This window comes from Cajanus cajan, chromosome 8 (assembly GCF_000230855.2).
Source record: "Cajanus cajan strain Asha chromosome 8, NIPB_CcT2T_4, whole genome shotgun sequence".
Taxonomy (NCBI): domain Eukaryota; kingdom Viridiplantae; phylum Streptophyta; class Magnoliopsida; order Fabales; family Fabaceae; genus Cajanus; species Cajanus cajan.
The window spans coordinates 12,462,860-12,478,337 of NC_138524.1; the positions used below are offsets into that span (position 1 = coordinate 12,462,860).

At 30.0% G+C, this 15,478-nt stretch overlaps 2 protein-coding genes across 2 annotated transcripts; one reads left to right on the top strand and one right to left on the bottom strand.

The window, feature by feature from the left end:
* The first annotated feature begins 5,820 nt into the window (after positions 1–5,820).
* Positions 5,821–7,075, top strand: LOC109799105 (uncharacterized). The gene has a single exon (XM_020359613.3). It carries the CDS (start codon positions 6,108–6,110, stop codon positions 6,924–6,926), a length of 819 nt encoding a protein of 272 aa, XP_020215202.1. The 5' UTR covers positions 5,821–6,107; the 3' UTR covers positions 6,927–7,075.
* A 4,028-nt stretch (positions 7,076–11,103) lies between these two features.
* On the bottom strand, positions 11,104–13,934 carry LOC109799152 (uncharacterized). The gene is made up of 2 exons (XM_020359681.3): positions 13,378–13,934; positions 11,104–11,571 (listed from the first exon to the last, which is right to left on the bottom strand). Exons 1-2 carry the CDS (start codon positions 13,636–13,638, stop codon positions 11,392–11,394), a joined length of 441 nt encoding a protein of 146 aa, XP_020215270.1. The 5' UTR covers positions 13,639–13,934; the 3' UTR covers positions 11,104–11,391.
* Between the last annotated feature and the right edge of the window lie 1,544 nt (positions 13,935–15,478).

A 15,478-nucleotide genomic window follows, 5' to 3' on the forward strand; every position in this document is an offset into this window, starting at 1 on the left:
GGTACATACACAAGGCAAGATTCGAACCCGATAGATTGGAAGCACTTTAAAAGGTGCATACACAAGGCAGGATTCGAACCCGAATCTCTGAAGGCAGGGTGGGATAGCTGACCCCAAGATTTAATGCGGCTACATACAGAAAGCAGGATTCAAACCTCTGACCTTGCTTAAGCATGGATCAACCCCTACCGCTGAAATTCAATTATCTTCTTGTTATTCTAACTCACTCCTCCTTCCTTCTCATCTCATATTATTTTTGTGGAAATATGAAGTACTTTTTAATATTCTAATATATATAAAAGCAATTTTTTTACATATATATTTTTCTTAAATAATTTTAATCATTTATAAAACTGTATAAATCACATAATAATAATTAATAAATAATAGAAAAACTTTTTGTATAGAAATTTTATTCTTGAAAATATTATCAATAATTATACATTACTTCTACCAATATTGTGTATTCAAAGGAAAACACCACAGAATATAGTGTTTTCTTTTTCACTAGTTTTTATAAAATAAATAAGTTTTGATTTTAATTTTTATTTTAAAAATGATTTTCCTTATAAAAATTTAGATCACTGTTTCTTGTTATTGTAAATTTTATTTTTGTCAATGTAAAACATTCTTTATAATTTTAAACCTCAATTTTAAAAATCACTGTTTAAAATAATGTGTCTACACATGTGAAATGATTTTTTTTTTTTGTTCGTCCCTGGAGTATCCACCGCCACGTTGGAGGCACCTCAAAAGGTGGGATAACTGGCCCCAAGATTTAACGCGGCTGCATACACAAGGCAGGATTTGAACCCCTGACCTTGCTTAAGCGTGGATCAACCCCTACTGCTGAACCACACGCTTGGGTTACATCACACATGTGAAATGATTGTGATAGTCAATTTATTTAATAAAGAATAAAAATATATTTAAATCTTAATATAAACACTTATTATTTATTTGAGAAAAATAAAGTTGATTAAAAAGATAACATGATTTTTTTTTTTCCGAGTTGATTCACTACCCAACCAAAATATTTTCATTTTCTTTTTGTGTGTGTTTGTCGACGGGTCATCAACACATGTTATTTATCAGAGGAAAATAAGATTAAAAAATAAAGTGTTTATTTATTAAAAAAGACCTTAGAAATAGGAGCTGTTGGAGGTCTTCTTGATGATGTGAGAGAGATGTTCTGTTTACCTCTTCGCACTTGTTTTAGTGTTTTAGCTATAATTGTGCAATCTTTAACTTAGTTTTCTGGTTAATATAAATTTTCAGATATGCAAATTCCGGCCAATATAATTAGTAAAACTATGATTATTATAAATTAATAGTAAATGGTGTAGAGCCAAAAGTTCCTTAGTCTATCAATAATTTGTAAAGATATGATTGATGTTGTTTAAAATAATAATTTATCTTCTTTAAAGTTCATAAGCCATCCCAAAGATCATGGCTCGAGAAGCGATGATTGATACCAAACTAGCAATAACAAACATGGGCCAATAAAAAGATCTGCAATATATGAAACTATCATTAGTTAGTTGTATATAATGCAATTTCTGTTTTGTCGTCTTTTTCAGAATAATGGGATTGGTTTGGTTTTAAATTAATGTAACTATGTAAGTGGTTGCACATCCCCAGCGTTTGAGTTTGGAATCAAAGATTCTGCATGACTAAACAATGACTAATAAATTAATTAGACAAAACGAAAGGAATTCATATATATTGCAAAGATTAAAAAAAAAAAATTGCATATTGTACTTCAGTTAGTGACATGTATTTGATCAATTTTCCACGCTTGTAAAAGTAATATCTCAGTACAATAATGAGATGCTCTGGTATATATATATATATAGTTAAATCACCTATACATGTCGTTAATAATTTTTTTTAATTTTAATTTAATTAAATAAGTAGATGAAAAGACATTATTAACGGTTCTGATTGACTGTTAGTGTAAAAAATTTTTACACTGACAGTAGATAAGTGATTAACTCATATATATATATATATATATATATATATGAACAACTTTTTTTTTTTCACAAGTGTAGGAAGAGAAAATAAAAGGGGTAACACGTCCATCGTCCCATATGTTTTCTGAAATAAAAAAGAAATGGCGAAATAAAGAAATAAACTGTGGGCTGACCCACAGGTTTTTTGAAATGATGGGTCAGGGTAAAAAAACTAAACCACTAATTTTGGGCTTCAAAACTAGTGGGTAAAATAAAGGGCTGAGTAGAATGGTCCAATGGGCCTAAATACAAAGAAAGTTTCTTCAACAAGGTACAGAACAGGCTTTCAGAGAGATATTAAAACTTGTAAGATACGGTGAATTAGGTGGCAACGCATGTTACTTTTAATGCAAGTGTCAAAGTTTTATTGAAGGAACAGTTATTTCATTTATTTATTTTTTTTATAACGGTAAGTGGTTTTTTTAGTTGAGAAAAAAAAATAAATGTATTGGCTCCCATAAGCTTATAAGAATTATAGTAGGACATGTGTAAATAAACTTTTCTAAAAATGCTTTTAAGAAAAAAAAAAAATCAAAAAGTTAACATTTTCTTATATATAACTTAATTTGTAAAAGTTTTCAAATATTAACTTTGTATTTTTAACTTATATATAAACTAATTTTAATTTATAAAAAAAGTTAATTTATTTTTTTTCCTTAAAATGTTTATGAAAAATCAAATCCAAACAAACTCTTACGTCTCACGGTTAAAAGAATAGTTAAAATTACCTATCAATATAACTGTATGTCTTCACATGGGATTAAAACTCACCTTTTGATGTGATGAGTTGGCCAAACCATTACTGTCTTATAAGTTATAAGTTATTATTATTATTATTTTTTTTGCTTAAATGTTATTATCCTTTTTATATTATAATTATATTTTGATTTCTAAAATTCTAATTAAGCAATTTTGCTCATTGTGATTGTGTAGTTTTGATTTCTCAAATTTTAATTAAATGATTTCAATTATTTAAGTATCACAATTCTATAATTGTAGTCTCTTAAATATCATAATTATATAATTTTTGACCAATTAAATTAAATATTATAATTTTCATTCATATATTAAATATATATATATATATATATATTATTAAAATTATTAATATATGTAATCTAAATAAATAAAAAAATTATATAATTATGATATTTGAGACATAAATTATATAAAATTATATTATTTGGATACTTTAATAACTAAAATTGCTCAATTAAAAATTGAAAGAGCAAAATTGTACAACTATAATATTTGATGATTTAAAATTATTCAATTAAAATTTAAGAGACTGAAATCACACAATTATTAGACAAAAAAAAAGTAATTGTGCCTAATTTTTATTTTTATTTTTTAAATCAGAAGCTTGTATTCCAAAGTTTTTGTGGGATGCAAACGACTCTCTTATAGAATATGGTTTTTTTTCAAGACACTGGGAAACTGAAGGACTACAACCTGTTGGGCAGAGTTTGGAAAGAAAGATAAAAAAAATATATATATATATATAAAAAAAAGGAAGAAGAAAAAGAAGAATGAGAACAAAGTTAATCGTAATTTCTCTTGCTTAAATTCAGCAATAAATAGGGAAGAAGAAAAAGTTATTTCGTTCGGGGTCTCCATTCAAAATCTTTCTCCAAATTGGGAAAAATCGACGAGAGAAAGAAGAGAAAACTAACTCCATCATAGCTTTTTCTTGCTTGAATTCAGTAGCATACAGGGAAGAAAATTGTTTTTGGTGGATCTGCATTCAAAATCTTTTCTTCAAATTCACAAGAATCCACGACAGAAACAAGAGCTTCTAGTATATATAATGACAATTTTCCTATATTATAAAGGTCTAAATGTTGTTTAACGTAATTATATTCCCTTACATTTTATTTTTCTATTTAACTAAATAAGTGAAAGTATTTTTTCCTTTTCATTTTTCATTTTTCATATCTAAATAACCTAAATAAAAATCCTTTTTCATTTTTTTTATTTCCTTTTCAAATAAGGAGAGAGTAAGTTACAATCCTTTGGATTAACATAACACACTAATTCCCGATGATTTTTTTTTCCTTGGGCATCTACCTTGCATATAGTTGCAAGAACTTAACTATCAACACAGTATATGATATTGGACAATAGTATTTTTTTAAGACTATGCACATGTTTATTGATACATGAGACAATAGTTAAAAACATCATAAGTAGCTACAAATTTCTATTAGGTTTAATTATTTTTTTTATAGTTTTACAAATTTTATCTTTTAATTTTTGTAGTTAAAAATATTTCATTTTACTTTTTATACATATCATTTTTGTTTTTCTTTGGCCATGCCATTTATTTTATTGAGATTAAAAGAAAAATTTTATACAACTATAATAATTAAAAGAAAAGCATTATACGACGGCATGAATTGAACTGAAAGGAGAAAAAAATATATGTATAAAGAATAAAATAAAAAATAAATTTATAAAATTATAATAACCAAAAAATTAATTAAACCTTTCCATTATCATTAGATATTTCACTATTTCTATTGTATCTCTGAACTGCTTTCTCATGTATTAATCAATAGATACCCAATAGAATTCTCATCAATATTGAAAATGACATTTTAATAAATTTTATAGTTAATTAAAATAAAAATTCCAATCAATCAAATAACTAATTAAATCAATTCAAATGATTTAATTAATTGGTTACAAATATTTATTTGATTGTTACAAAATATATCTAGCTTACTAAACATATAAATTGAAAATACAATCAAATATGTTAATTTTTATCCTAAAACTATTACAAAACTAATTAATATTACGTCAACTGAACTCTATTTTAACCCGTAATGTATTATTTAAAATATAGATAAATAAATGATAGTTAAGAAATTACTGATATTTATAATCTTTACTATGATATAAAGAAACTGGTGCAGGGCAAAACCTGCATTACTCTCCCTTAACTCTCACGGTAAAAAAAAATAGCTGCACAATCATGCTATTTTGTTCCCGGGCATCTCATCTCCATCGTTTTTTTTTTTTGCAATATTTTTTATTCCATCATTTTTTAAATAAAATACATTGATGCTCGAAATGTCTTTTTTTTATTAGTATCTAATTATGCATTTTTATTAAGATAAAAAATTATTCTCCTAGTCTTGGCTCTCTAAGTTCGAATTTTTCACTAAAATAATTTTTTTTTAAAAAAAAATTACCAAAAAAGTACTTGTACCACTTTATTTACCCAAATAGCACCTTTCACTGTTCACGTTCAGAATTCGGTTCTCGGGGAACCGAATTCCAAGTTGTTAATTTTTTTTTTTTGCATTTTTGAATCTGAGTATGGTATAAAACTGGATCCGGAACGGCCCATTCTAAAAGGAGAACGGTCGTTCTTCTTGCAGAACGGGTCGTTCCGAATAAAAAATACACACATGACGAATGGATCAAAACGGGCCGTTCTGCTTGGATGTTCCAATTTCAAAATTAACAGACTACGCGTGCAAGCAGAACAGCCCGTTCTGCTTGGAGAACGAGTCGTTCCAGTTGCAACATTAATACACAACTCGAACTATAAACAAAAAAAATATAAATTAAACACTACTCAGAATTCGGTTCTCAAGGAACCAAATTTTGAAAAAAAAAAACAAAAAGAATTGAAGTTCAGAATTCAATTTTCCGGAAATCGAATAGTGAGTGTGAACAATAAAAGGTGCTACTTCTATAAATAAATTAAAATAGGTGCTGTTTTGGTAAAAAAAAAGTTTAAAAAATTTTATTTCAGTAAAAAATTCCTCTAAGTTCACATTTACTCTTGCTCAACCTCTACAAAACAATCTTGCTTCTTTGTTATTACACCCATTCACCCTTGCTTGTTTGGTCTCACCACACCACAACACAACAGTGATGCAGTGAGTGGTCACACTCACACATCAATTTTGTCTGGAAGTTATTGTCATCCTTACGAACCACAGTCCTATTCATCCCTCAAACCCTACAAATATTTCAATAGCCGTTACACTTTTTGTCTTTTTGTCACATTTTCAAACCCATGCAAACTCCAACACTCTCTTCCCCTCACTGCCCCACCCCAACATTCTAAACTCAACCATGGGCTGCTGCTTCAGCACACCCACCACCCAATCCCAAACCCCAAACAAAAACCACCACCACTATCAACCACCGCCCCCACCCTTAGAAGAGGAATCCGTCAAAGAGGTCCTCTCCGAGACCCCAATTTTCAAACCTCAACAAGTTCCAATTTTGACGCCGGAGACAAACACCCATTTGCCCCTCCCCCAAAACCCACCACCCAATTTCCCAAAAACTGACCCCGTCGAAGAAGTCTCCGAGGTTGTGTCTCACCTCTCGGAAACATGCAGCATGAGCGAGAGCTTCTCCACCGCCACCGCCACCACCGCCACAACCACCACCGTCACGGTTACGGACAAGAGAGAAGAAGACGAAGCAACCAGCAAGGCTCACAAGTGGGACCGTTCTCCGTCCAGGAAGAGGCCCCACGCCGCCGACGCCACCCTCGCCGCCGGGAGAGACCGGAGGCTCAAGTCGCCGGCGAGGCGGCCGGAGCCGTCGCCAGAAAAGAAAATCAAGCCCGGTCCGAGGCCACTCCGGGGGAGGGATTCCGGCCCGGCGTCGAATCGGCGGCGCAATGCCGGAGCCGCCGCGCTCCGGCGTGACCCCGGCGAGGGTTCCGGGCGGCGGTCGAGGTCGCCGGCTTGTGGTAGAGCGGGAAAGGTGGGGGTCGTGGGAGGTCGGAAAGAGGCTGCGCCGGCGAATGCTATGGAGAAGGAGAAAGAGAAAGAGAAGATGAATGAAAGTGAAGAAGTTGCGGAGAAAAACGACGTCGTTTCTCAGGAGGAGTGCTTGGAAAACCCGCATGTTTCGATGGAGTGCTTTATTTTTCTGTAGAAGCACGTTTTTCGAGGTTTTTGGAATTCTAGAAGCGATTTCACATGGCGTCGCTTTCGTTTTCGTTAGCACTTTTACTTTTTGACTTTTTAAGAAGGGCTTTGTTATAAAGTTAAAACGGTGGAGCTTTTGTGCTTCGTTTTTTGTTCTTCCGGGAGTCACTCCTTAATCACAAATTAAATTACTCCTGTAAATAAAATATTCAAATGAGTCCTACTCTTTCATACCATATTTTTTCAGAAAAAAGTTTCTTGTCATTTCGTATTAATCACATCAAGGAATACATGCATGGACATATTTATTAAAAGAAAAAGAAAAAAGAGGTTATCTCTGTTATATTTTCGTTGTCTCCGAGTTCTTGCTTATGAAGCAAAATAGTTCTCGAAATTGGAGAGTTTTGGCGTTTTCTTTAATCCTTACCTTTATGGGGATGGGGGAATAAGGGTCTTTTCTTTTGGGTTATTGAGATTGGCGTGGATTGTCTTGTATTTGTGGAAGGAAAGTGTGCAAGTAATGTTGCTTGTGGCACAGTCACTGAGAAAGTGTATGTAACCCCAATGACAAGCAAGAAAGATAGAGAGAAACTTCATGTCACACTAAGATTACGAGAATGCTAAATAGTGAATAAACCATTACACTGTGTTTGGTTGAATAGTAACGACTACAAAATAGGAGAGAGCAAAAAAATTTATTCGGAGAAATAAGTTATTGGGTTTATTATATAAGAAATCTATCAAAGGAAAAATTTCCAGACATATCATTTTAAAAAGTAGGTGAAATAAAGAAGCATTTGTTATAAAGTTTTGTTTTTACACCTTTATCCTTGTGTCATAACTTTCTCACCAACTCACATTTCCTTCTCTCATTTGAATAGTATAGCTATAAAGAGATAAAAAGTACTTTCTCATTTGAATACTAACTCTCATTCGAATATCAACTCTCACATTCTTAGCACACCATAAAAATAAAAATAGAAAAATAATTATTAATATTATAAAGCTTGTCGTTATAATTGGGACAAATAAAGAAATGGAATAAAACAAAATAACAGAGAGCAAGGTGTTCAAAATCCAATGGGAGTATTTTATTTATTTCAATGGGTGTCTTGAAGAGTTGGTATTCGAATAAATTGTTTGTTATTCGAACCACAACGCATGTATTCGAATAAAAGATTTCATATTCGAATGAAACTGTGATTTATTTGAATGGGGAGATTTTATTCGAATAAATTGTTTTCAGTACATGTAAATGGTTTCATATTGGAATGAAACTTTGATTTATTCGAATGAGTGTTGTTTTATTTGAATGGGAGAGCATAATTTTTTTATATAGCATTTTTTACTTGAATATATTGTGATTTATTTGAATGATTTTTGTTTGATTCAAATGGAAAGATATTTCGTTTGAATAGTAGGATATCTTATCATACTAATATATAAAAGGGATATTACCCTGGTCTTTACTTTTTTTTGTCCACTATATCCTTTTATTTTAAAAAATTAGAAAATATTTTTTAATCAAATTTAAAAACTTGAAATTAATGGATTAATCATAATATCAATTAGATTAATATATTTTTATTATTTTATTTTATTTTAATTATATTTTTAATAGAGGTACGAAGTACCTTGATCTCACTAATTTGAATAAAGTGTGTGTGTATTTAAATAAGTGATTACTTTATTTGAATAAAATGTTTTTGTAAATATTGATTTTAGTTGAATAGTTAGCTATATTTGAACGTATTTGATTCTTTTTTTAATGAGTTCATTTATACTATTTTATTTGAATATATGAGAATGTGGTTGTTTTATTCGAATAAACATGTTTATTCGAACCCACTTCTAGAAAAGTGATTTTGTTTGAATAAACAATTTTATTGGAAGAGTAATATTATAATTTTATTATTAATTATGATATTTTTTTTTTATTCATTCAAATCAAATAATTTTATAATATTATTTTTTTTCTATTTTTTAAATCTATTTATTTCAAATCAAACAATCTTATTTCTATAATATTTTTTTTTTATCTATTTGTATTTTCTTATTCTCCTCTCTCCTATTTTTTTTATTCTATTTTTCACTTGTTTCTTCATTCACAACCAAACACGATGTTAGTGTGTTTATCCTTATTATACACATTTTTACATGTTTTAATTTAAATAAAAATATTTTTTCATACCAAGAAAGTGTTAAATTTAAATAAAATTTTGTATTATATAATATAAATCGAAACAAAAACTGAATACATATATTTATTTTGTTTAAAAAAAGTTTACTTGTATTAAATAATATTTATAATGTGTTACTTCTCTTCATTTTTTACATTTTTAAAATATAAAAAAAATCGATTTTAAGATAATAAACTTATTTGTATAATATAATAATTAGAGGAAAAAATATTAGTGACCTCAATATTAAAATATTGAAACAAGTCCAAAAGTTACACATAATAAACAAGGGTATGGTTTTTCAGTTAATATTTTTTCATTTATGACTTCTGTCAAAAAAAAATAAATCATTTGAGTCATAATTAATTAATTATTATTCTTATAAATGTCACGTCTTAACATTTTATAATGAATGGAATGGATTGTAAAAAATACATCTAATGAAGAATGGAATAGTTTGTAGTTAATTCACTTTTATTATAAATCAAAAAATTAAAAAATAGCAATTTAGTAAAAATTAATACATGTATATTTGTTTTTGGTTTAATCAAAAATTCTAAAAATATATCTTTAATTACAATTAAAATTCACTTCAAACTTATATATAGAGCAGGTAAAAAAAAATAATGTCCGACAAAAAAAATTATTGTTAATTTTTATTAAAAAATTATCTCTTTAGATCTCACTTATTTTGGAGCAATCTTTAACATATCAACTCCTTTATACTAAATATGAAAGACTATCTTTTATATACTAAAAAAATTTTAGGGATTGTTCTTGAATGTTTATAAGATTTTTTTTTAACTTTTTTTTATAATTTATTTATTTATCTAATTCTTTTAATGCAAAAGTTATCTTGTCCAATAATATTTAAGAGTTGGACAAAACATTTTTATAAACTCTTTTAACATCTTACCTATTTTTTTTTTTAATTTCTAATATTTTTTTTATAAATTAAACTTTAATATTCTATAAAAATTATTAATAATTAAAAATAATAGTTTCATAGTTTAAATTACTTATAATAAATAAAAAATATCAATTTATTTTTACTTTAATTTTTTTCAATTTTTTATATAAAATTAACGAAAGTATTTCTTTTATTAGTTTCCTTGTTTTGTGTTTAATTATTTTACAATAAAAAATCAAGTAAAAATCATGTAAATATCACATTTTATTGATCACTTTTTATTGAATTTCCAAACCCATAGGAGATTTTAACATGAGTAAACTCAATATTGAGGCAGATTATTATCATTGTTTCTTGATTCCCACAACAACCAATAACAAAAGTATCATGCAACCTATAGGTCTTTTCATTTTATCCATTACTATGTTTTGTTAATAATGGTGCCTCCGAAGAGGACGTGTAATGAATGATCTTCGACTCACTTTGACAGATGAAAACAACAAATTACTCACTTCAGCACCAGGGATGGCAACGAGCCGGGGCGAGTACGGGTTTCATGATACCCGTCTCCGTCCTCGCGAGCCAAACTCATCTCCGTTCCCATACCCGTCGGGTATGTGATTTTCATTCCCATCTCCATCTCCGTCGAGTATTGGGTATACCCGTACCCGTACCCGTCAAAATTTTTATTTTTTATTTTTTAAAAATATAATATTTTTATATTATTTTTTTAATTATATTATAATTATAATTAAGTTATTTCTTTATCTCATATTATAATAAATAATTACACATAAAAAATATTAAAATTCTTTAATATAATTAAATTGAAAGTAGATATTAAATTAAAAATGGGAATGAGGATGGATACGGGTACGGGACGAGTAAGTACATACCCGTACCCGATTTAATATATCAAATTTTATCCGTACCCGTACCTGTACCCGTACCCGGTCAAACTGGGTATTCCCCGTCAAAGTCGGAACGGGTTCGGATATTACTAGCGGATATGGGTATTTTTGCCATCCCTATTGAGCACCACACAATTCTGCATCATAACCCACAAAAGGCATCTAACTTCGACCATAACTTCCTTGAAAAATGGAACTTGAGAAATTTCACGCTTCCACTGAAAATTACAATGCAATTGTGCTTCATAATATGTACAAAACTTTTACATGACTTTAAGTAGCAGATCCACACAAGTAATTGGGGGTAAAAGGGGTTTCAATTGTGTGGGAAAGAGATGCATTCTGCTATTTTTATGATCCAAGTGATGCCCATGAATGATAATCTCATACCAGAGGCTTTAATTTTGCACACTGCTAAATGATATGACCTTAATTGTTGCCACATATCAAAAGGGATGAACCATCATATTTCTAGTTACTGGTTAGATTATAGTCTCTCATTGATGCTAAAGGTTCAGGGGAGCCTGAACTACGTTGAATTGGCCATGAAATGGGTTCGCGACCACATGGTGTAGGAGCTGGAAGTGCAATGAATGTAGGAATCTTCTCTCCTGGCATCAGCACTAATACACCTCTTCTATAAATGGTCATCTAATTAACATGAACACAAGTAAATGTCAGTTTCTTACGTTATAATTTAATAATAATATGAAAAAAAATATAGGGTATGTAGTGATCCCATTTGTGATAAAAATGTTCTCAAATGAAAGATGTGAATCAGATTCCAAGTTGAAGAAAAAATGAAATATTCATTGATCAAGTCATTCACTCCATCGTAATTTGAAAAATTGACCAATGAGATGAAATAAAGATAGAATCCTATTGTCAGTATAAAGGAGTGTCACACCCACATTTAATCACAAGTCACCATATATACCAATTATATTGACTACTAAAAATGATATCCAATTGATTAAACATTTTATATTTGAATTAAACTCATTAGACTACTCTTTAGTTTGTAAAAGTTTAACTGGTAGATATCATTATGTTCTACACGTGCTTAAGCATTGCCTTCAAAGTGTAGCAAAGTGTTGGCACATGCAGAAGTGGCCATCACCAAAGGAATGTCAATAGGAATGTAATGCTGCAATCATCACACCACCAAACTGACCACTTCTTTAAGAAATAGAATTCAATCTTCAAACATAAAGTATATATGGTATTTTTGTCAAGCATTGTAATGCAATCATCTGGTGGATTGGTAATGGTTTATTGTGCACTCAAGACTGGTTGCTAGAAAAGAAATCGTAGTCCTCTGTAGTCTGAATAAGACGCATAAAACAATAATCAAGTGTGACAGAATTTAGTCCCCTTTACTAGAAAAACCAAGACAATGAGCAATAGCTCAAATGTCCACCCCACATAGTATAAGTTGGAACGCTAATTTGCCCAATTTGAGAGATGAATTTATCTTTTGTGCTTTAAATAGTATGGAATAGTTAATGAGTAAGCACTGCTCAATGATTTTTTTATATTACAATTAGTAGCACTTGAGAATAAATTAGGTTCCAGATGTTTGACACAATTGCTTTTCTACTCTGCCATTACCCATTAGAAAGGAAAACACATGCTTACTGTAACTGTTTAACATATAGCAATTTTCATAAGACAAACAAACAAGTATGAACAGACAAAAACACACCATAAATTGTATCTCCTTCATGACTTTTCTGTTCATACAAAATCATGGTTAGAAAGTTGGTTGTGGATTAATTAACTACAAATGTGGATGATACCTTGCCATCAGATTTTTTTTTTAAAGGCAAAGGTATAATTTTATTAATTCATGCTTCAACAACGTTTGCAATCACCAAAAGTCATTACAGAAATAAAAAATGAAACAAAAATTACTATTGCATAATAGTAGCGACATAGTCCAACAGAAAAAAAAAAAAAAAAGAAAAAGCTAAGCTATTAAACCATCAGATTATAGAAAACATATATCAAGAAATTCCTCTTAAAGGAAATTTCTCTTGTCATCAGATGTTTGAAACCTAAATACCACTAAAATTCGAACTCTTTGAAACAAGATTTTCAGGGCAAAAATGTTTTCACTTTGCCAATCACAATTGCCACATTGCATAACTGAAATCTTTTTCAGCTCGACAATGGAACACGGCAAGAAAAATCTAGTACATGATGGTTTACAATTACATATATAGTGAATTCAATAAGTTAGCGGTTTAACATCATTACTTGTTTGGTATGCAAGTTGGTGACTTTATTTCCCACGCACATCCAAAGTCAAGGAAAAAAATATGGTCATAACTGCATCATTGTGGAAGCATGAAAGGAACGTAAAAAGAGGAGAGAAAAAAGTCACATTTTCACCATCATAGTGAATCAATTGCACTAGAAGTAAATGAAATCAACAAAAGGGAGGTTAAAGTGCACCTTAGGTGATAGATTTTCCAACTTTCCTCCAAAGTCGATTTGGTGTTCAAGATCTATTGGAGTTGCAACATTGGCTTCACTTGATCTTTGCCTAAGAAACCTCTCAAAGATAGCCAAAAGAAGAAACATAGAAATGAGGATGGCAGTGGCAACAAACCCAAAAGACACTGCATTTACTGAGTCATCAAAATGCTCCCAATGCTCAGGTCTCTGAGTATTAAAGGGTGACACCATTGGAGTTGTGGCTTCCACACCCATCATCAAAGCAAAAAAGTTTTAGCACCCCTTGTTTGTTGCTCTAACTTTCTCATTAACAATTCAAGACAGAGAGAAACCAAGTTATTTTACTTTGGTTTTTTTGTTACCCTTAAGAGAGTACATACATGCATGATATGATGGAATTTGCAGTTTGAGTATAAGAAATTGTTTGTCACAAGTCAGAGATGGTGATGGCCTCAGGTTGGGGTACATATTAGCAATGTCTATGACAGGAGAGAGCTGAAGGGGACAATGAAATGATGAGACAGAGGGACATGACAAAGAAAGAACAGCACCTCAGACTAACTCTGCCATAGAGGGACAGCAAAAACCAAGGGTTTTACCAGGTTCATTAATTGATATTTGTTCTTCTTCAAACTTGATGCAGTTTTAGGTACTGAAATTACTGTATGTTGTGGGCCATAGTTTCAACACATTTTTATCTATTATGCAGTGAAATTTTTTAATTTGAAAAAAAAATTGTTATAGTTAGATTTAATGGTTTGCAATTGAATTGATCGAAGCGATTCGATCCACTTTTCATGCGATGGTATAATGTGAAAATTGACCGAAGTTAAAAACACAAAATGATATGAAATAATCAAACTGTCCAATAATTTCTTGCAGTACTGCCTTTAGATAAGTTTTAAAATGTCACCACACACTCTCACACGTCGTAACACATGTTATATGTCTTTTTTTATTTTTTATTTTTATTTATGAATTAACTTTTGATTTTAGTGTTAATATTATTTATTTTGGCCCACCTTAAAAATGAGTTTAAGTCAAAATAAATAAAAATTTTATAGTAAATAAATATATTTTAAGCTCCTTTCAAAAAAAAAAAATATTTTAAGCTAGTTCATTTTCATCCGATCTACTCAGGTTGAATCTGTGATAGGCTGGACAACCTACCCATCCACTTTTTTTTAAAACTAAAATTTAATTATGGTTTATAGTTAATAATGTATAAAGAGACACTGAAATTTTTTATCTTGAACTTTTATCATAGTTTGTATTTAATTTTGTATGATGAGTTATGATTTATAACTATTAATGATGCTAATTTTATGACTACTATATTAATTTATAATTAATTTAAAAATTTGAATTTTTTTAGATATTTTTTTTTAGTTTTTTGATGGATTAGTAGGCTGACCCGTATAATTTACCAACCCGTGGAGTGTGGTGGGCCAGAAAAATTTTGAAAAAATTAAAAGTGAACCAAATTGGGTTGATTCATTTTTAAAGTAAGTCAAGATGGGTCGATTCATATAGGTCAGATTGACCCATTTTATCAGCTATACATAATGTGTTGCATATCTTGTAACAACTATTTTTTAACAAATAACTATTTCTATAAAAGTTTTTTTAGTGTGGAAAATATAAGAATTTTTATCAGCATTTTTTTTATTACCACCCTAATTAAGACTTTTGACTTACGCCGAGGTATCCACAGAAATCAACTCTTGAGAGTAATTGTTGGTCATGATTTAGTGACACATAAAGCTCAAGACTCTTCTCCAAAAGTATATTTTAGAGAGATTGAACAAAAAAATTTGTTCCACATACCTAAAGTGTGTTAGCAACTAAGATATATCTATATATATGGATTTGTTTTTAGTATTTAAAAAGAATAGTGGTAGAAAGAAATGCAGCGTTTGGGTAAAAAGTGAAAGGGGTGAGAGAGTGAGTTGATTCACGTGGGATGGGACCGGCGCACGCACAATGTGGCAGAGCACTGCGTTTTTGGATCCACGAGGAATGACGTGGTAACATTGGAGACGCAGTTCATCACATGATCTTCATGTTCATGTCTTAGCCCCACATTTCACGGCAAATA